At 37.3% G+C, this 21,521-nt stretch overlaps 1 protein-coding gene across 1 annotated transcript in view; it reads left to right on the top strand.

Moving 5' to 3' along the window:
* Nucleotides 1-21,521, top strand: part of LOC121417388 (transient receptor potential cation channel subfamily A member 1 homolog) — a 102,756-nt gene that overhangs the window by 34,568 nt on the left and 46,667 nt on the right. The window contains exons 7-15 of the mRNA XM_041611078.1: nucleotides 1,322-1,415; nucleotides 2,036-2,279; nucleotides 9,056-9,248; nucleotides 9,673-9,767; nucleotides 10,957-11,115; nucleotides 12,035-12,149; nucleotides 12,887-13,032; nucleotides 13,285-13,400; nucleotides 14,495-14,638. Of these exons, the coding sequence (XP_041467012.1) occupies nucleotides 1,322-1,415; nucleotides 2,036-2,279; nucleotides 9,056-9,248; nucleotides 9,673-9,767; nucleotides 10,957-11,115; nucleotides 12,035-12,149; nucleotides 12,887-13,032; nucleotides 13,285-13,400; nucleotides 14,495-14,638 (1,306 nt within the window). The remainder of the gene's footprint in view (nucleotides 1-1,321; nucleotides 1,416-2,035; nucleotides 2,280-9,055; nucleotides 9,249-9,672; nucleotides 9,768-10,956; nucleotides 11,116-12,034; nucleotides 12,150-12,886; nucleotides 13,033-13,284; nucleotides 13,401-14,494; nucleotides 14,639-21,521) is intronic.

The following is a 21,521-nucleotide window of genomic DNA, read 5'->3' as shown; positions in this document are numbered from 1 at the left end:
ACCAAATTTTGTTTGGCTACTTAAAACCTATCTGTGAAGAGACAAATTACGCTAAACAATGTGTAGTACATAAATTTTATTTTATGTGCTACTTTAAGATTGACCGGAGTGAATGTTGGTTTATAAGTATGCTTCTCACATGCATAAAAAGTGTGTATGAGATGCCGAAAATATCTTCATGGCATCAAAATGATCATTAATTAGATTTATTTTTTTTAAAAATCTGAAAAAATATTAACCGTGCCTTATCAACTGCGTTGACTTGCGTAAAACGCAGAATATATAACACCACGAATGTATCACTAGGAGGAGGGTTTTTTTGGCTGAAATTATTCTACAAGTAAGTTTTAACTCAAGAAAAGTTGTGGGTATAGCCCTTATTTGTGTTAGCAACCTTTATTTTGTTTACAGTATGCCCGGAATTCATGCCATTTTCATGGAAAGGAAGGGGAATCGTCCTCGCCGTGCAATGTACATTCATACGGTGCGCTACGATGACTGCGCGGTATAAAAATGACCGTTTTTAACAGGATTTTGGTGTGTTGTGTTAAGTAAAATCGGCCCTAACATGACAACGGGCAAAAACGGGCAGCTAAATTTGGTATACACTTAAAGCTAAGACATCGGGAAAAATAATGCTTATAGAATTCAGACGGAAATCTAAGCGTTTCTAATGTAAATGCAAAAAACATGGATTTTCAGCCTATTTTGAGGAATAATTATCCTATAAACCTCCCGAAAGGTGTCTTTTATCTACTTTGAACCCTTTCACACGAAAAAATATGTATCAGGATTATGTGGGAGCCACGATTTGAGGAAGGAAATTAACAACCTTTATGCAAATTCCGGAATGAAATATTTTGCTGAAGTATTCTTCAAAGTGTTGTCTTTCAGCTGGGCATAACAAAAATAAAATAATCTGAAATTGCCCAAAATGAATTTTGGCGCATTTTTGTTTTGCCCCGGCCCACTGTGAGACGGGCCAAAGTGTTTTTGTAAGAAAATCTAATATTTTGCTCTTATTTTCATGTGATATTGGGCATACTTGCTCTTAAGGATATAGGAAACAATATCAGCTGATTTTTCGGGGGAATTAAAAAAAGTCATTCTATCAATCCGTTGTAAGTCCAAATTTACCTATATTGAGTTGCTGTGGGATCGTTTCATGAAAGCTCTTGTGGGACATTTTATCTGACAAGTCCTGTATTAGCCAATCAAAATCAAGGAAAGTTGTCAGACGAAAGTGTTGTTGAAACTCTCTCCTGATCAGAATTTAGTCCAAATAAGTATAATGCAATACTTTTTCCTTGAAAATTTGCAGATATTGTTAGCTAAGAACATCTATCAGAAGACGGTTCTGCACGAGGTTATCAAGACAGGTAGTGAGAAGCTAATCAAATACTGTATGCTACATGGTACGTTTTCAATTTCTAAAGATACACTGCTTTCATGGGGTCAAGATTAATCTGCTTTTCTTCCTCAAATTGGCAACAATCATTAATTTTCTATTCATTTTCATACTCTAAAATAGTAAAATATGGATATTTATAATAGGCTCGAGTCGAAGCGGATGGTTCGCCCGTGCTTGCCTAAGGGTACCAGTCACCTATTGCAGTTTCTTCCAGACCAGTGGACCTCTAAAATAAAGAAAAAATATAGAATATTTCGGTGTTTCCCAAGACTGAAAATATCAGGCACTTTCAGACTTTTATTTTCTCATCTTGATCTATCTTTTAAATTTTGCATGATGCAATTTTTCCAAGCTATAAATACACATTGAGTAGAACTATGAAAGTAATATTACTGAGCAGGATTTTTTTTTGTGCTTGAATTTATCAGCTCGAAACACTGCAATCCCCATAAATGGATGCAGCCATTTTGTTCTGTTTGGGAGCGCAAGCGATGATTATTACGGCAATTCCTGCAGTGCAGTAACTTAAAGTGCAGTCTTATCGCATGGTTTGTAGCCTTTTTTCTTGCTTTATATCACAATTTATTACATATATTTCTCTTCTTTATCGATTACGATTTTCAGTAAGTCCACAGAATCAGGAAGATGGTGCCTCTGTCAATTATCTGCTCCACGTCAAGTCTCGCTACGGATCTACCATCATGCACACGGCCTGCAAACAGGGACACCTTGATATCCTCCATATGCTCCACGACCTTTGCCCTCCACTCCTCTACACGAAGAACTCAAAAGGATTGACCCCGTTGCACTATGCCTGCAGGGGAAATCATGCCGAAGTCACAGAAGAAATATGCATTATGTATCAAAGGTATGTGTGTTTGCTAAATAAGAATTACATAGTACATCCGCACCGTCGTATCACAGATCAGAAAGTGCAAACCCATTTTAGGCAAAATTGAATTAATAATTTACTCTAGTATCCGCATCTTTGTCCCCAGTCTTACGATATTTTCATTGCCAGAAAGATACAAAGTTGGAAAAAATAGACATTTGCTTGACATTGATATGTTAATTTTACACAATACCAAGAATAGGAGAAAATATCACAAATCAAGTACTTGCTTGTATTTTCAATTTAAGTGGTTTACGGTAAATTTCCCCAGTACAAAAAGGTCATTGGGAATACAACAGTGCTGATTGCATTTTCGATACTCGCAAACTGTTGTACCATTCTTTCACCTGCAAAGTCAATGCATGCAGATAGCAATGCTTGCTGACCGCATGTTTGCTCATTAAATGCGCTAAACTGTTGTTTGCTCTGCTACAGTACACGTTTCCAATCTGATTTGTGCATTTCTTCAAAGATTAGTGTGCCATTGCCTTGAAAATGCTCACATATCTCATAAACAATAATAAATTGCTGAATAGAAAGTTAACAATGTATAGAGTAGGATTTGTTCTTTCATTTTCTCTAAAAAAATATCATCATCAATATTTTGACCAAAATGTTCGGATATGACAGACGGATAAACGCTTATGATGGGTACCTTAACATTAATGAAGAACATTGTTTCATTTCGGTATATGTTCTCATACTAAAGAAAACTAATGTATATTCTAGATGCCTACTTGTTTTATTATGAATATTGGTTTTCCCTGTATATGTGGGTGTGTCTTAGTCTAGTGGTCATGACCCTCGCCTAGCTTTTAATCTTATGGACGTGGCTTCGATTCCAAACCAAGGTATGTTTTCCTTCTCCAAGAAACTATACCTACAATGTGCTGCACTCAACCTATGTGAGGTGAATGGGAACCCGGTAGGAAGAAATTCCTTGCATGCTTGAGCGCCTAGCTGAAAGTACCGACGTGTGATGTAATCAGTTTTCACTTTTAGCATTTCAGCGTTTTAGATACTATACTTTGGTAGAGCATGATGAGAAAATCCACAATCCAAATTTGGTGGGAATCAGTTCATGAGGCCCCAAGATATGACCTTGTGAATACATAATTTACTTTTAATAACTGGGATATATTCATTTGATTTGCTAGTTCATTACGATTAACTTGCACGCCGAACAAAAGTACACAATTTTTCCTGCGCGCGCGCAGCATGTCCCTAAGCACGCACTATCCCAAGATCATCACGCAAATTGGAGTCCATTTCCTCTTTTGCTTTCGCCTGCCGCCGTAATCAGACGTTAGCTAATTACACTCCTATTTTTGCATTTATAAAGTGTCCTTTTTGGCATGTATATCTTTGCATTTATTCCTTATTTCAAACCTTTGCCTTTCGGCGTTAAATTGATTTCCTTTTATATCTCTCTGCGCGGAGCCTTCGTGTTATTTTTTTACGTTTTCTTAAAATTAACACTGTGAGTTCCGAACCGTCTGATTCGTTTCTCTTCCCCGCATCTCCGCGCTCTCCTGCGTGCCGCGGGCATTGGTCCGATGCTTCTTTTTTTCTTTATTATTCTTGATTTGCCCATTTGCCTTGTCTTGAATTGAATTGATTTTCTTCCCCTCTCCACAGTTTAGGCTATGTTGGACAGGTAGGTGCGTCGTCCTTGTTTGTTCTCAAACTTGTTTTCAACTTTGTTGTTGTTCTTGTTTTGAGTTGGTTGATTGTTCCTCTTGTTTTTCAATCAATCTTTTCTTCTTTGATTAATTAATTGACTAATTACTTAATTGTTTAATTATTAATTAATTTCAATGAATTATTTTGTATTTAATTCTTTTTTACTTATTGTCTTTAAAAAAATCTCTTAGATATTTTGGGAAGCCCTCCTGTTCTTTTAATTAGCGTTTTTTGTTAATTAGTATTCGGCTTTACAGTTTAAGGAAAGTAGGTTTTTTACTTCTTCTAACAGATCAGCTCCTATTACTTGTTTCTTTTTCGACTTCTTGTCCAAAAAACCTTTTTTTTCTGATCCTGCTCTTCGTCTTGGAATTAGACGTTTTCTGTTTTTATTCAATTAACGTCATGTCTCGTGTAATTAACTGAAAAAAAATTCTATCTCACTTGAGCATCTTAATTTTGTTTTCAAACTCAGAAGAAGTTGGTCCGGTTTGTTAATTACCTGAGTAATGAATTTTATTACTAAAAATTTCTGAAAGGGACCTTGTTTTGTCACCTTTCTTGCCCACCCACCCCTCCGCCCCTCTCAGTTTTCGCCCCTCCTTTTGTTCTTTCTTCGACTCATCCCTTGATGACTCCAAACCTGGTGCTGGGAAAAAACCAGACATTGTATTTTTGTTCCCGCGATCAGCGGCGCTGAGTATGAGGGCAAGAGAGTGAGACCCTTTGTGACGGGATCTATAAAGGGTCGAACCGTGGCGCTGCGGCCACGTACCTGAAAGGTTATAGCCAAGGCTCCCTTGACGGTACCTGAACTTATTTTGGGGAGTGTTGTACTCGTAGAGAAAACCTCAACTCCTCACGGGCTGCTTGACCCACCGGCTATCGGGTCCGACAAGTCCGCGTCAAGATCGTGGGAAAATTTTCCCGGCACAGACTAGGCTCGATGCTTTGTCAGACTCCGTCAGTGAGCATTAGCAAAGGACTATCAGCCCCTAGTCGCTAGAGACACGTGAGCTCGACCCCGTAAAACTCACGATTATCTGATCAGGTTGGAACCTTGGAATCGCGTCCACGTGCCCTAAAAGGTGGAACCGTGGAATTGCGATCATGTGCCCGAACGGCTTGATCAGATTCGGGTGACTTTTCTCATGCGAGATATCACGTCCCCATATCTCTTGTGCCCCCCCCCCCCGGCGGGGCCCGCATAGAAGTAGAAGAAAAAAAAATTCTAGGTCGCTAACGCTGCTTCGCGGGCAGACCTGTCTTTCTGATTCTTGTGCCGATGGCCAGGCGTCGTAACTTTCATGTTACACCAGAACGCCTCAAGCATCACGGATTTTTATCCTCATGCTCCCGTCAGCTAAAACTGCCGTGTCAAGCACCGGGCAGGTCAAGCAGACATTAGCCATCTCACACCTCGGAGAGTCGCCTGCAAATTCATGATTCCGGCTAATACGCAGGGGTTATCGACATACGGGCATCGCCCCCTTTATGTCACCAGACTCCTGATAATTGTCGGTCTGGCGTTGTTACTCTCATTCTGCTTCACACGCCCACGAACAGTGCGGGTAATTTTTCCCGCACGCTTCCTATCAGCTTCAGCAGCGTGGCTAAGCACCGTGCGGTTCAAGCAGACACCTGCCTCCTCACGCCAGGCCTTTATTGAAACGCCGGCCCGCTCATCTACACGGTGACCCCCGTTTCTATGCAGGTGCTTCCGACATACGGCACTCAAGCTCCAACATGACGGGTTCTTATTCTCGTGTCCTCCGTCATTTTAGACCGCCGCTTCGCGACGACCAGGCTTATCTCACACCAGCCACAGGCCTTTTCTATGAAATTGCCGGCCCTTTCGCCCGCACGGGTGATCTCCCGATATGTACAGGTGCTGCCGACGTATGGGTCTCACCCAGCAAGTTGACAAGCCCCCGAATTTTGCTGGTTTGACGCTGCAGCCGCTTTTGCTGCTTTCTGTCGGTCTAATTGTTGGTGTCGGGCATTGAGCTGATTGAGATTTCTCCCGCCAGCCCGCACTCTGGGGAGCCGTCGGCGAGTTTTCTGAATTTCCGACCCGTTTACCTGCATGGGTTTTCTCCTATTAATATGCAGGTACTACCGATTTTCGGAATTCACCCTCTACATCGAGCTTCAGAGTTTGACCGGGCATCGTTATGGCGACGGCTCTTTCAGCGGTAACTCTCTATATTCTACCCCCTAGGCGGGCCCATAGATTGGACGTAAGAATTTCTTACACACCGCATGCCTTCTTTCTCTCGTAAGAACTTGGGATGTTTTCGAGAGGGCAACCTATCACGAACGCGGACCGTCCGCCCAGGTGACGGAACCATCAGCATTTGGCATGAACCTCACGTTCTATATGAAAGTAAGGGTGCCCTGTCTTTAATTTTGACTCCTACTCTTCCTTGTACGGTTAGTGTCAGGGCTAGCATAGACACCCATTCTCCAGCGATCGGCGCTGTAGAGAGGGCGACTCCGATACTAGCACCATTACCAATCAGCGGTATGGCTCACTCTCTCGTAACTCTGCCGAGCTTATGAGCACGAATATCGGAGCTGAATGTCACGGCAATTAATAGTTCTCCAATACTTAGTAATCGCTATGCCTTTACTGCCCGGCGCGTTATGGTTATGATTAACCTACTTGTCTGCATCCGCACCGAACACCCGAAGGAAATCGGCTATTTATATGCGAGATACCCCTCCCGTTGACATGCACAGCTTGTTCCCTGAGTCTTTCCCGGTCGGGTAAGCATCACTTCGGGAAAAAGTAACAGCCTTATATCTCATTAGATTGTCGTCTGTGTACGTGCGTTCAGGCTTGTTTCAAGCCACAAGCTTTTCTTGTCGGCCTTCCTATACTTGTTTCATGGGCACACCCACCCTGCCTGGTCTGCGAATTCACACCAAACTGCCCGCCCCCATGCCATCGGTCGAGCTCAAACAGTCTATCTGATAGACTGCCCTCTATGTGGGCCAAGTTTGCGGACGTCTCCGCCGCTTCCTCCTTGTGTGGAGTGGGTTACGGTCGACGCATTCACCGTGACAGTTTGACGAGTTGTCTTCTTATTTAGAAGCTTCTTCACTCGGCACAATTGAGTCGCCTGGCAGACCGCTTTCATCCTCCATCCATGCTATGTTTGTGGCCATAGTTACTGCAAGACCGAGAATGTGATCGTGGATAGATGTATGTGGTCATGCGTCATGAGGTCGCCCCCTTTTGCGTTACATGGTGATTTTTGCTGTCGCGATGCACTTTCAAGTTTAAAAGCATTAAATCTGACAAAGTATACACCCTATGATAGCAAAAGTATACATTTTCTGAAAGGAATTGCACAAGGAATCCAAATGTGCACTCAAAAGCATTAGGTGTAAGGCAACAGTTTTACATGGACTTGAATAGGGAAATTTTGATATTGTTTTTAATCTCATGATTTTTGTCATAAAAGTTTGTATAGTCCCTCTATGACTAACATAATGCTACATTATGACAGAACATATTCAGACCTTTCTAACAATATATAATTGTGTAAGGTTCATGTTCAATTAATGATCTGAAAATTGACCCCGACTTTAGCCCCCAAAAATCGTGCTTTTCAGGAATCGTATACTGTATATCAGGTGTTATAATGCTTGCAGTATCAACATTTGTTGGGTTTTCTTTGCCTTGTACATCAAAATTGTATAAGTTATTAATATTTAAAAGGAATTGATGGTTCATGTAGGTACATAAACAATTTAAAGAAAAAGTAACAATTGAAATGTAAGTTACACAATTTGCTTACCGAGCCTCTTATTACAAGTGATGATGTCATGCAAGAGACAATGTCTATAGGTTCAAGAGTAAAGACTGAAACAAGTTTGCAGATGCTGTATGTACAACATACATGAATTTATATGACTACAGCTTCATGAAAGAAGTTTCTGAATTGCAATTGCCAACATTATATCCACATAGTCTGTGTTTGACAGTTTAAAGCCATGGCGGGCTTTGATGAGTTCAAAGCCAAAATATAGTTTGCAGTCCTTTGGTATGATAGCATTTGAGGTAGGTTATGTCCATTTGACCATTTCACACAGACACTTATTGTTTAATGTCGGTTTGTGTATTTAGTGAAATATGTATACATGAATGTGTAATAAGACATCAGTGAAGATGTGCAAACTTGGTGCTTTTAAGAAAATAATGCCAAACCTCAAATTCGTAACACATTTTCTGGATGTTTGAAGGTCATTGACCTTTGTCAGTTAATAATTTGGATGATTTGCCTTAATAATTGCAGTATTTTCATCCCCTCAGGATTGTAGGATTGTTTTTTTGTATTTGATGCAAGTTTAGTGCTAACAATAACTGTCATTCAAATATGTGTCAATCTGGAAGGAATGTCAAAATTAAGACATTGCAAATTTATCACATATTTATGTTTCAACCTTATCACACAGGTCTATGACATGGCCAAACCTACTTTTCAATAATTAGACAGTAAGGTAGAGCATGTAAGCTTTAATTTTATACCAAGTTTGTAGGTTTAGGCCAAGTTTTGACAAAAATATTGATGTTTTCCCCAAAATTGCACCAAAAATTGCGTTTTCCCATTGACTTTGTACAGGCGGCGCCGCTTCCGGCACCACCCCTCATCACCTCTGGTGTCCTGACTTTTGAGAGCTATAACTCAAGTTCTATAAAGTCTACAGTAATGAAACTTTCTAGGCTATTGCCTTATTAAGTCAGCTTTAAAATGATACTAAATTTGTGGGAATATGCTCTATGGTTTTGAAAATAACTAAGAATTACTATAGCACGAAGCCAAAGTGTGTAACAGCACCACCCTATTTTTTTTTGGGGGGGGGGCGAGCTCATGACGCATGACCATGTGTATATGTATGTATGTGTATGTACTTGTATATGTATGTGCGTGTATATATATATAGAGAGAGAGAGATACACGTATATAAAAATTGCAGGGAGAACAGTTTTTTTGGAACTGAAGTGGTTACAATGCATATGCTGTTATTGTTAATATTATCATTTATATTTTATTTTTCAGACATGACATGGTGGTGAAACTTAATTTAAAGGACTACGAAGATGACGGGTCTCCATCTCTGCTGAAGTTCACTGCTTTGAAAGGATCTAGCGATAGCCTGGTTGTCCTTCTCAAACACATCAATGATTCGTCCATCCTGATTGAACTCACCAAATGGATCTCGGTCGAAAAAAATCTTTCTTTGGTGCTTCAGGTATGTCTAGTGTATTAATTTATTAATTATGTTGTGAAGATAATCCTGTGGCGTTTTTACCTCTGTCTTTTTTTATATCAGGTGAAAAGACATTTTTTCCGCAGACAATTGCTCCGGGCTTTATTTCGTCTAAGATAAAGGATTAGGGTTAGGATTGCAATAGGGTTTTGTATTAGGTTAAGGTTTAGGATAGGGTATAGTATTAAATCCAGGGTTAAGGTTGGCCATTCCTCATTTGTGTAGACTAAATTTGGTATAAGTTGACAGCAAAGGGTTTGTAGAAGCAAATTATATAGATGAAATGATTTGAAACCAAGTAAGTTTCTTTAAATTAACTGTAGATATGACCCACATCTTAATTCCTGCGTTGGAGAAGAATACATTGTTTTGAAACAACTCTTTGTTTCAACTTTAACAATCCAAGGAATTGCTGAACCGGTTTGATGACCTCAGTATCGGATGTGAATCTATGGAGATGGAGAAGAGTATCCTTCGCTGTGCAGAAAAGGGACAGACAGAGTGAGTATTGAATTAAATCCAGTTTTTCTACTTTCCTTTTTCAATTTGTGACCATCCAACCCAAAACCAACAGTAAGTCGCCAAAAATGAATTTTGAGATATTAATTTAGTTTGAAAAAGCACAGCCATATAAAGCTTTAGAATGATATACATGTATAACTTGTCAAAATTAATCCGCAATAACCAACTGAAACACTTGCTTGAATGCAGAAGAAACAAAGAGAGAGCTTCAGAAAATAAGGAGAAAACAACGTTTGAAGATGTGTTCACCTAAGCATGAGAAGTTTAACTTCCAGACAGTCTGCACAAACTTTGTGGAATTTGGAATTTTTACAGCATAATGAAGAAGAAATACTCCTCCAGATAAGATATTTATTTTAATTTTGGCTTTTTGAAGACGAATTTATTATTTTGGCTATTTACAGAGAACCTTCCCTGGCGACTTATTGGTGGGTTTGGGGTCGCTGGTCACATTTGGTCTAAATCCATTTTGCCATGTTGCCCATTTACTATTTTGTTTAACATTGTAGCCTCTATACTTATTTCTTATAAAACCCACTAGATCTAACCCTACTTTTTTATATATTATTGTCATGATTGTATGAATTGTTCATGATTCAAATTATCTGGCTTCCATCTTGGTTATGGACTTACTGATTTTTAGACCAAGTGAGTGTTACACGGTGTGATAGCTGAACCATTTGTTTATTGGACCAAATTAATGGTAGACCAAGCGGATTTGGCCATGATCTTATAATTTAAGTCGACCAAGTGCCAGGTTAGACCATTGTATAATAGGTAGTTTTCGCATTTACTGCGGGAAAAAGGCTCTGCAGTGTATCAATTCCTTTGAAAATGCAATTAAAATCACAATGGAGAGCTGAAACGCTTTTATGAAAAGTTGGTGGCCTGGGGAAGCAGATCATCCGGAGATTTGCACCGGACAAACAATTGCAAATATGTCGTTGTCCAGAGTCAAGAGATTCCGATGCTGTCCTGGTCCACCAAAATAGTCATAGACTAATTGGTGATTAAATAATGTGATTATTGGACCAATTGGTTGTTAGACGAAATGGTGATGGACGGAATAAGACTAAATGAAGGTAGACCATATGATGAGTGGACATGATGGCAATAGAGGAATCAGCAGTTTACTGTTACATTCATTATTTTTTTCATTCTTATGTAGGAGTCTGTTGGAGTTTGCATCAAGGTACAGGCGTTCTCTCCATCTGAAAGATCCCAAAAGCAACAGTATCATGCACCTCATTGCCCTAGGGGGCCATTTAGACACTGCAAAAGCTATCCTGAAGATCATGGATGAGGATGATATCAGACTCTGTGAAAAGTAATATAGGGTTACATGTATTTTCAAATTTGTAGGCCGCATTCACGGAAATGACTTTAAATATGTAGTTTTGGACTTGTCACCAAGCGTAGACTCAAATTGGACACTCTAGCTAATTACACCATTTCTGGAGTAAAGAGTACTGTAGACCCTAAACTTTCTGTCTGTCGAATAAGAGGCAGCCACAGTACATACATGTAGTGAGTCTAGTCTTACTGCTTCACACTTTGTATTGTGCACTATGCGAATTTTGTACCTGTAGACTAGTTTTGACCCATTTATGCAGATTGCATCTAAAACTATGCTTAATCCAGCATGCATTCTGAGAACCTTACTAAGAGTTTTACTGACTGTACTAATGAGTTGACTGTTTATGTCTTACCTGAAGATGTTTCTCACCACTTAACTTATTCTCTACAAAGACAAGTCACTCATCACAATGATTGTTTTCTTTGATTGATTAGGAATGTTTTAGAACAAACACCACTTCATATTGCTTTTAGAAGGGCTCATAAACTAATAACCGTCCAGCTTCTTCTAAAGATAGACAAGTCACGCTGATTGATTAGGAATATTTCACAACAAACACCACTTCATCGGGTATTTTAGAAGGGCTCATAAACTAATAACTGCCCACCTTCTTCTAGAGATAGACAAGCCATGCATCAGAATGATTCTTTTCTTTCATTGATTAGGAATAGTTTATGACAAACACATCTTTTTGCTTTCAAAATGGGTAGTAAACTTATTTATTTTTCAGAGAGACAAGTCAATTCAATGATTCTTTTCTTTGATTGATTAGGAATAGTTTAGGACAAACACTTCTTTATCTTGCTTTCAAAATGAGTAATTGACTCACCAATGAACTTATTCTAAAGACAGACAAGTCATTCAATGATTCTTTTCTTTGATTGATTAGGAATAGTTCAGGACAAACACCGCTTCATCTTTCCATCAAAGGAGGTCATAAACTAACCACCAAGCTTTTCCTAAAGACTGACAAGTCACTTGTGACGATCCAGGACAACAACGAAGTAAGTCATTTTTAATTATCATCACTTAAATGTCAATTCTACCCCAGATGAATGTTGTTTTGAATCAAAAGAGAAGAATCAAACAAGCCTAATGCTGAAAATTTCATCAAAATTGGATGTAAAATAAAGTTATGACATTTTAAATTTCGCTTAGTATATGCACAATGCAGTGACATGCTAATAAGAGATTCAGTGATGTCCTTCACTATTATTTTTTTTCTTTTATTTTTATTGATTGAATTGTACAATATTTCAATTTCTACCGATCACATCATTTGCACACCTACCAGGATGTGCATATGACTGTTTTGTTAAATTAAGTGAAAGCTAAATATTTTATAACTTTCTTATTTTACATCAGATTTTGATGAAATTTTCAGTGTTATGCTTGTTGGATTTTTCTCTTTTAATTGAAATAAAATTTAAAAAAATCAAAGAGCATTTCAATGAACAAATAGTAATTTTCACTGAGTGTTCATGTATATGTACTGAAACCAATTTATCTGATTGGCTGAGAACTAATTAGCCAAGAAATAACACCAACTACTTGCATCTTCAAATACTCACAATTTGCATTAACTTTGACCTCATACAAGTTACCCTGTTTATGTAACGCCTATAAAGTAAGACATTTGTTTGAAGTCTGCTTCCATACTCATGAAATGATTGTTAAATAATTATCTTACCCCCAACTTGTACCATTTGTAATGACCTTGCTGACCTTTGACCTTATGCAGATGACCCCATTGATGTATGCTTGTAAAGTAGGGAATGTTCTAATTGTGGAGATGCTACTTGAGCAGGGTCAGGATCAAATCAAGTTCTTTGAGTGTGACATGAAGGGGAGGAATTGCTTGGACCATGCGATCCGAAATGGTCATGAGTAAGTAGCACTTAAATTCTGCCATGTAAACAAGATTTTGATTGGCTGGTAATCCCATTGCCATGGTAACATGACTCACTACCCAATCAAAATTGAGTTCTCGGGTGTGATATGAAGAGAAGTAATTGCTTGGACCATGCTATCCGTGATTAGCTACTATTAAAAGCTCCGTTAGGATGGTAATGTTATTAACACACCACAACGCTTCCTGATAAATAATGAATTTGAATGATTGTGTTTTTGGTTCGATAGAATGGTTGCTGTAACTCTGTTATCACAAGAGAAATGGCGGGATCTGATGACTCACTCTACTGGCAAAGGAGCAAACAAAACTACCCCCATGAGGGAACTCATCACAACTATGCCGGGTAAGTCACATTGTCATCAGCAGCATCATCATCATCAATATTATCATCATCACCATACCACCATTATTATGATCGTCATCTTCATCATCACCAGTATTATCATCACCACCACCATTATCATGACCGTCATCTTCATCATCACCATTCTTATCATCATCACCATTCTTATCATCATCACCATTCTTATCATCATCATCCTCATCATCAAAAATATTATCATCACCACCACCATCATCATTATCATGGCCGTCATCTTCACTTCACGTTTATTACAATCATCATCACCATTGTCATCATCATCCTCATCAATATTATCATCATTACCACCACCATCATCACCACCACCATCATCACCACAATCTTCATTATCATGACCGCCATCTTCATCACCACCCTTCTTACAAACATCATCGCCATCATAATCATCATCAACATCATACATTACAGAATTATTGAGATATAAACCAGTAATCATGGTCGCAATATCCGCAGTTCAACGGATCCTCTGCTTTTACAAATTCCATCCTTCTAAACAAAAGTAACGCCAGGTGATTGAGCATTTGCTTGTGTAGCCCCCAAGCTCTTGAATACCTGACTCCTGGAAGTTAGGAAAGCACCCTCCGTAAACAACTTTTAATCAAAGCTCAAAACATATCTATTTAATTGATGTCAAGCAATTTAGGAGTCCCATAAAGCGCAGTAGAATATATACTTTATGGAATAGTTTCTGTGTTCTATGAATGTTATATTATTATCATCATCATCATCACCAATGTCACTATCATCATCACTACCATCATCATCATCACCACCACCATCCTCGACATCATCACCATTATTACAATCAACCTTCTTTTTTTTCTCCCAGTCCCATCTGAATGTTTCTCTCTCTCCAGAAATTGTGTTCAAGAAATGCTACTGTACTAATTTCAACTCTACTACATGTGTTTGCCTTTATGCATTCATCTAAACTTCTTTCATTTTATTACATCGATTACACAAAACAAATCACGACTATTCACATGGTGAATGTCAATGCTTGAACCATTTTGAAAAGATTGAGAATTTGGTAACGTCGTCTTTTTTTATTTCAGGTGTGTGCCGTTTTGTCCTTGATAAATGCATCACAAAAGTGACTGATGAAAACACGGACGACACAACATCGGAAAAGATCAAAGTCGACTATGAACTTCTTGAAGACTGGTTTTCGGATTGGATGCAAAGCTCGCCGACCTCAGGTAAGATTCATCCGAGAGTGAAGACTCTTTTTCCCTTTTGGAAAATCCATGATCTGCTCGAGGCTCACTTCACTAGGGTTAATAGTACCGGTTATAATTGAGCAAGGTGCCACACGGAAAACTAGAAATTTTCATATAGTGCTTCTAGACCAGTTTTTTTACGCTGAATATGAATTTTTTAAGTAACCAAGCTGTATCCTTAAGATTAACCTGTGAGGCCCCTTTTTTTCAAATGGCCGCCAAATTTTCAGAATATTTGAATTTTCATACATAGATTTTGGCAGAAACATTCAATTGCCACAAAAGTAGTGTCATATGAAAGACAAATAAATTTCTTACAATGTGGTACTATTTATAGGGGATAAGAAGTTCATTTGATTGAGATTTTAAGTCGAAATCTGCATTTTTTAGGTGGTCTGTCTTCAGTGGCGTAGCTAGGATTTTTTCCTGGGGGGCACCGGGGGTCCTTGCTTTTTCAGAGGGGCACCATTCTTTCTGTGTGTGTATGGTCACAAGGGTGGATCCGACTTTCGCCAATAGGGGATGGGGCCCGAAATCATCTTCGCCTATATTTTTCCGGATCAGTCATTTCTTAGCTTTATTCTTATAAAATAACATAAATATGAAATAACCTCATAGGCCCTATATAAATAGTGCGAGCGCGAAGCGCGAGCGATTTTTTTTTTTTCGTTCTTTTTTTTTAACTTTCATATAAGTATTTGGTCCTGAAAATTTAACATTCTGGGCACTGTTTGTGATCCTGAACAAGAGTCGTATGTAACTAGATAATTACTGAGAATGCCAAGCACGAGAAGAATTTTTAATAAGTGTTCTAGCATGATCGAAAAGGGACATTTAAAGGACTGTTTACACTTACCCACGAAGATGATACATATTTCAATAATGGGAACGCGAAGCGCAAGCTAAAAATTGTTGACAGTCCGACCTAAAAAAATTGTCATTCTAAGCGCTTTTTGTAATCGATGCGAGCACAAAGCACGAGCGGAAGAAAAATTAGATTTTAGACCCCAAACGGGACTTTCTATTCATATTTTTTAAATCATGAATATGATATGGTTAATTGTGTATCATTAATAATGCGACCGTGAAGCACGAGCAGACAATTATTGACATTCTTATTGAAACTGGATATTTTAAGCACATGCATTATAAATAAAGATTACGCAGGCTATCGCGCATGTTTTAGATTTAGACCTATGATATAATCTGGGCATTCTGAATACATTTGTTTAATCATTAACATTAATAATGCTAGCGCGAGCTGAAAATATTTAATATTCTGATCTAAAAAGGCCTATTTCAAGCACTTAATGAATGGTGTGAGCCTGAAGGGCCAGCTGATATTTTTGAAAAATTATTACAACAAAGGACCGGTATATTCTTAGGACATTTTGTCATCATGAAAATGATGATTATCTTCTTATTATTCCTAAGCCTGTCGATATTCCATTCGAAAAGACCAAATTTAGTTACTAGGAATTCATGAAAAAAAAATTATTTGTTAATCTAATGCGTAATGACAGCGTGAAAGTTGTCGTTTTTAAAGGACAAGCCCACCCCAACAAAAACAAAAAAAAAAAAAGAAATAGTGAGTGAGTGACATCATCGACTCTCTCATTTGGATGTAACTGGCTCGTTCATATAACTATTTTGTTGAAAATAATCGAAACTTTGAAATGTCATAACTTTGTTATTTTACATCCGATTTTGATGAATTTTTTCAGCATTGTGCTTGTCTGATTTTCCTCTGTTGATTCAAATCAACATTTTTCTGAGGTGGACTTGACCTTTAAGGCTTGAAAATTTGAGATTTTAAGCATTTTGTAACTATAAATACGCATTACAATGGTAAGTACAGTTTAAACAATTAATGCGAGTGCAAATCGCGGGCTGAATTTATTTAATGAAATGTAAGAAAAGGGGAGATTTTTGGTTATAGAATTGATATGTAAAGTACTCACCAATCAAAATGCGAGCGCGCAGCGGTAACTTATAGGCCTATGTTTCATTATCACATCTGCATGAAAATTGATATTTTGAGAACTTTATGGAATACACGAAGACAATATGTACCTGGCAAATCAAATAATGCGACCACGCAGCGTGAGGTTAAAATGTTAATATGTAGACCATAAAACCGACATTTTATAGAGCACTTAAATTTGTAAATGAAAAAAAAATGATAAAAGCTCGATGTCCGAGCTGAAATATGTTTTGTATATTGACTTCCAAACAAGATATGAATCTCATCGAACAGGCAATTCGGGTGCGAAGCGCCAATATTATAGTAACATGAAAGTTTTTTTGTTAAGTCTTCCCCTAACATTATTTTATTCACTCGTCTTCCTCCTCTTATTTTTTTCTTTTGTCTTTCTCTTTTTTATTTGCTCCGCCAATTGTTTTAGGGAGCATCTGGGGGTGGGGGGCACACCAAATCTCTTGGGGGCACGTGCCCCTAGCCCCCCCCCCCCCGTACCTACGCCACTGTCTGTCTTTGACAGATCCCCTCTTAATTTTGTGAGAATTTTCCTTATTTATTTTCGCACAGGCTATGTTTTGTCAGCGACTTTTTTCCAAATCGGCTGCATCAATTTCACTGAATCTCTCGTCATTTATAAAGTCTATTATAGACACGCTGTACTAAGCTTTTCAAGGTCATCTGGATCCCGTTGCAGAAAAAGTTGCAATCAATCGCAACTCTAAAAATCATGCGCAACTTGATTTTCAACCAATCAACAGCGCGTATTTGGGACTTGCGATTGATTTTTTGACTTGCGTCATTTAGTAAAATTCTTTATTTGATCATGTCAACATAACGGATCATCAATAATCAATCATATTTACATCAAATAAACTTTAGTTGAAAGGTCAACTGTCCATATTATCAGAGGTCAAGCAAAGGTCTAAGGTTTTGACGCGCGCGTACGCCCGCGTCAAAACTAAAAAAAAATGCTCAAAATCGCCTATAATTAATTTTGGGTACGTTTCAGGTCATTTTAAGCATTTCAACATTTTGCGCGCGCAAGTATGTGCGCGCGTTTTCGTGCGTAACTGTTTTTTTTCTATACGTATCTATTATTGATATAATTCTGATCAAATCTATACCTTGATCAGCTCTCTACGATCATTAATGAGGAAATGAGCATCCATTAAAGCTTGCAGCACGCGTGCGCGGGAGCTCTTTCCATAGGCTCTATATGGACAAAAACATGCCTATTAAAACTTCACTGTAGCTCTTCAGAACGAACGTGGACCCCCAATTTTCTTTTAATATTTCGATAGAGTATGAATTATACATATGGTTTTATGTCTCATTGGACCCTAACGTGTATTATGAGGTCATCAAAATGGCGTCGGAAGTCAAAATATCCATTTTGCGTGTTTTGACGTCATAATAGTTATGAAAATTTGGCCTCTAACTCTGTGAATATTGGTCAATTTTTGCCCAATTTTGAATATGTTGTAGCTTAGGTTTGATTAATTTTGAGTTATTGCCTTTATTTTTCATTTTATTAAACGGATCATCCTGAAAAATTGCAAATAATAAAGGCATGTCATTTTTACTCATTTTGCGTGCAATCTCCATGGGACATGACTTTAGTGTTTAACTAGATTCTACATTCCTCTTTTTCGTGAGCTATATCTCCATTTTTCTCTTGTCAGTTATTCCCGACCTCTTAGTATGATGTCGCTGAGATTCTACTCTTTCGCAAATGTTCCTTCATTTTTCGATCAGATGCCAGGATAATGCCCGTATTTCACTTGCAAAATTGGATTTGAGATTCTCTTATTTTGCATACGTGTAAAGTCCAAGGGAAATATTGTAGCTCAATCGGTAAGGCGTCAGACTTGCATCTCATGCAGTCATGCGTGCAGGGGTTCGAGTCCGAGGGTGAACGTGATTTTATTTTTTTTTTTATAATATCTTGCGCACGATCATTTATAAGAATTCCAATGAATAATAGTTAAAATATTGCAAAATAAAACAGATTATAATTACTTTTTTCATGTTATATCTAATCATATCCGTCTATCTATCCGCTATCTATGTTATAAATCTATCTATCTTTCTATCCATCTATCCATCTATTTGTCTATCTATCTCTCTGTCTAATATATATTAGTTTGAATATGTCTATCTTTCTATACCTATCTATATGTCTCTCTGTCTGTGTATTTTCTATCTATCTATCTATCTATCTACCTACCTACATGATGTATCTTTCTTTCTATTTATCTATCTGTATGTCTGTCTGTCTCTCTATCTATCTGTTTTCTATCTATGTTCTATCTATCTATCTATCTTATATCTGTCTGTTTGAATATGTATATCTGTATCTATCCATTTATCTTTCAATCTAATAAATATTTATATTTTTCGATTTATTGTGTATGTTTCTATATATATATCCATCTTTTATCAATCTATCCACCTATATTTTACATATCCTCCGATCCATCTAGGTATCTATCCGACTACCCATCTATCTGTTTAAATATGTATGTCTATCTTTTTATCTTTCAATCTATTGATCTGTTCGAATAATTATGTCTGTTTATTTGTCTGTCTATCTAATATCTATATATCTATTAAATCTGTTTAATATGTTATTCTATCTGTATATCTACACAGTAAAACAAAATTATACAACTTATATGAAATTTTATACAACCGCTGTTTACTATATGAACCTTACAACTGTTGTTTGAAAATTATAGAACCCTCGATTGTTCAAAATTAAAACAGAAGGTTGTATAAAATTTTTATACAAATTATGTTTTATACAGCGGGTTGTAAAAAGATTTGTATGCAATTCTGATTAATTTTTTTGCAACTGTATAAACTATGGTTGTATAAAAAACTATAAAAAAATAAAATTGTATAAAAGAAGAAGAAGGAGGCAAAGAAGAAGAAGGCAAAGGAGAAGAGGAAGAAGGCGAAGGAGATGTACATTAGAGAACAAATTCAATCATCCCACATTCAATAAAAAAAAATGTTCGACAAGTGTATTCTGACAATCAAATAAAACTTTTATGCTTTCAGGTTCATTCAAGATATTTATTCTTGCATTTCACACCTGCACAGTAAAGTATGCATGTTTTACATTACATATATAGGAGGCAATGCTCCCAAAACCTTTTTTTACAAGGTATCACTTCAAAACACTCTGTAACACTGTGGAAGACTCTGACATACTATATCGGAACACGAACGGGTAGATTCAATTCTGCACGGGGAAAAGTAGAAAATTGTGAAATGTGTACAAAATATGAAGAAATGTCCAAAACTTATCTTTGATGTATTTGCTGCCCTCTTGTTATCAATATATATTTTTAAAAAGCAGTAAATTTCTTATCCCTTGTTTCGGTAACAGTAATTTAATCTATTCCCCCCCCCACCTTTTTTTACAAGAAAATTAGACGCCTGTGTGCTTTCACAAATGCAAAAGATTAACGTTATCCTAAAAAGATGGGGATCCTTGTAGTGATCTTAAGTATGCAGAAAATTTATTTCAGAATTACTCTGATAACTAATTTCCAACAGTGAAAAAACACATATTTTTCATATTTCTATTAGCTATTTGATACATAAATAAATGAAAATTTCATTGAATATTGGCATGATAACTTTAGACAAAAATGTTGTCATTACATTTTCATGAAACATTGCAAATAACAAGACCCATAAACATTAAATCTATTTCAACCCCAAATAGACTGGGCTATTTCGATGCCTAAGAAGACTGGGGGGGCTGATTAAGCCCCTCTTATGATCGCGATTGCAACAAAACTTGGCACGCGCGTAACCCATGGCATAATCTACAAAATTACAAGATCATTTTCTGCGAACAATGTCATTGCTAATTAGCTTATTTAAGCGTAGAATCAAAATTTAGTTTTAATTTACTAAATAATGCCCCTAAAATGCAAATTTTTGGTACACAGACACTTTATATGAATCTGATTAAATGTAAAAAAAAACAAATTCAAAATCACATTTAATTTATTTTATGTATTTTATTGTTTTCTAATTTTTTTATGTATTTCTTTGTTTTTTTACTTTTTGTTTTTATTGTTTCTCAATTGAAATTGTCGGGGACTTTATTTGGACCATAAATAAGATGGAAATTAATAAATTTCAATCAGTAAAAGGAAAAATAATGATACAGTTGGCTAAAAACTCTATTTGCATTGGATTTGCACACAAATTCACGTTTTTGTGCAATTTTGGGTCTACATGCACTTACAAAATGCGTTATTTCGGAACCGCGTATCCGGGGGTCGGAAATTTGGGCTCAATAGTTGCGCGAGACTTGAATGTAAAAAGTCGGTGAACGACGCGGTCAAAGACCCTTACACGGGGGCTTTATTACGAAAAAAATGTCGAGGGGGGGGGGCTGAACCAGCCCCCCCCCCCCGTCTTTTTAGGGTTAAGCCACTGAATACTATATGAGCAAAGCACATATGAAATATATGTCCTATTACAGACCCAAGGTCAGCATTACTGCGGGCCACAGTGAAATAAGTGTGCAATGGATGAAAAATAAGTGGGTGGTATCCAATTATGGTACAAAAGATCCTTCGGTTTTAGTGTATTGAGCAAATGTTCAGTTGCTGAATATTTAAATAAAATCAACGATGGAACATCATAATTAGCATTGAGAAAGTAGCGAAATGAGTCAAATTTATCCTGGCACAACAAATTGGAATAAAGATTGTCATCTGAATGTTTCAGACATCCCTTAGAAGATTCTATCTTGTATTTGCATGAAATTTGGAAAGATGCTGTGTACTGGACTTACAGTTCTTACAATAAAGATAACAATAACTGTTCTTCTGCACCAAAAGGTGAAAATATTCA

This window comes from Lytechinus variegatus, chromosome 6, assembly GCF_018143015.1.
Source record: "Lytechinus variegatus isolate NC3 chromosome 6, Lvar_3.0, whole genome shotgun sequence".
NCBI lineage: Eukaryota > Metazoa > Echinodermata > Echinoidea > Temnopleuroida > Toxopneustidae > Lytechinus > Lytechinus variegatus.
The sequence above is the reverse complement of the archived record's forward strand: the minus strand, read 5'-3'. Positions and strand labels throughout refer to the sequence as shown.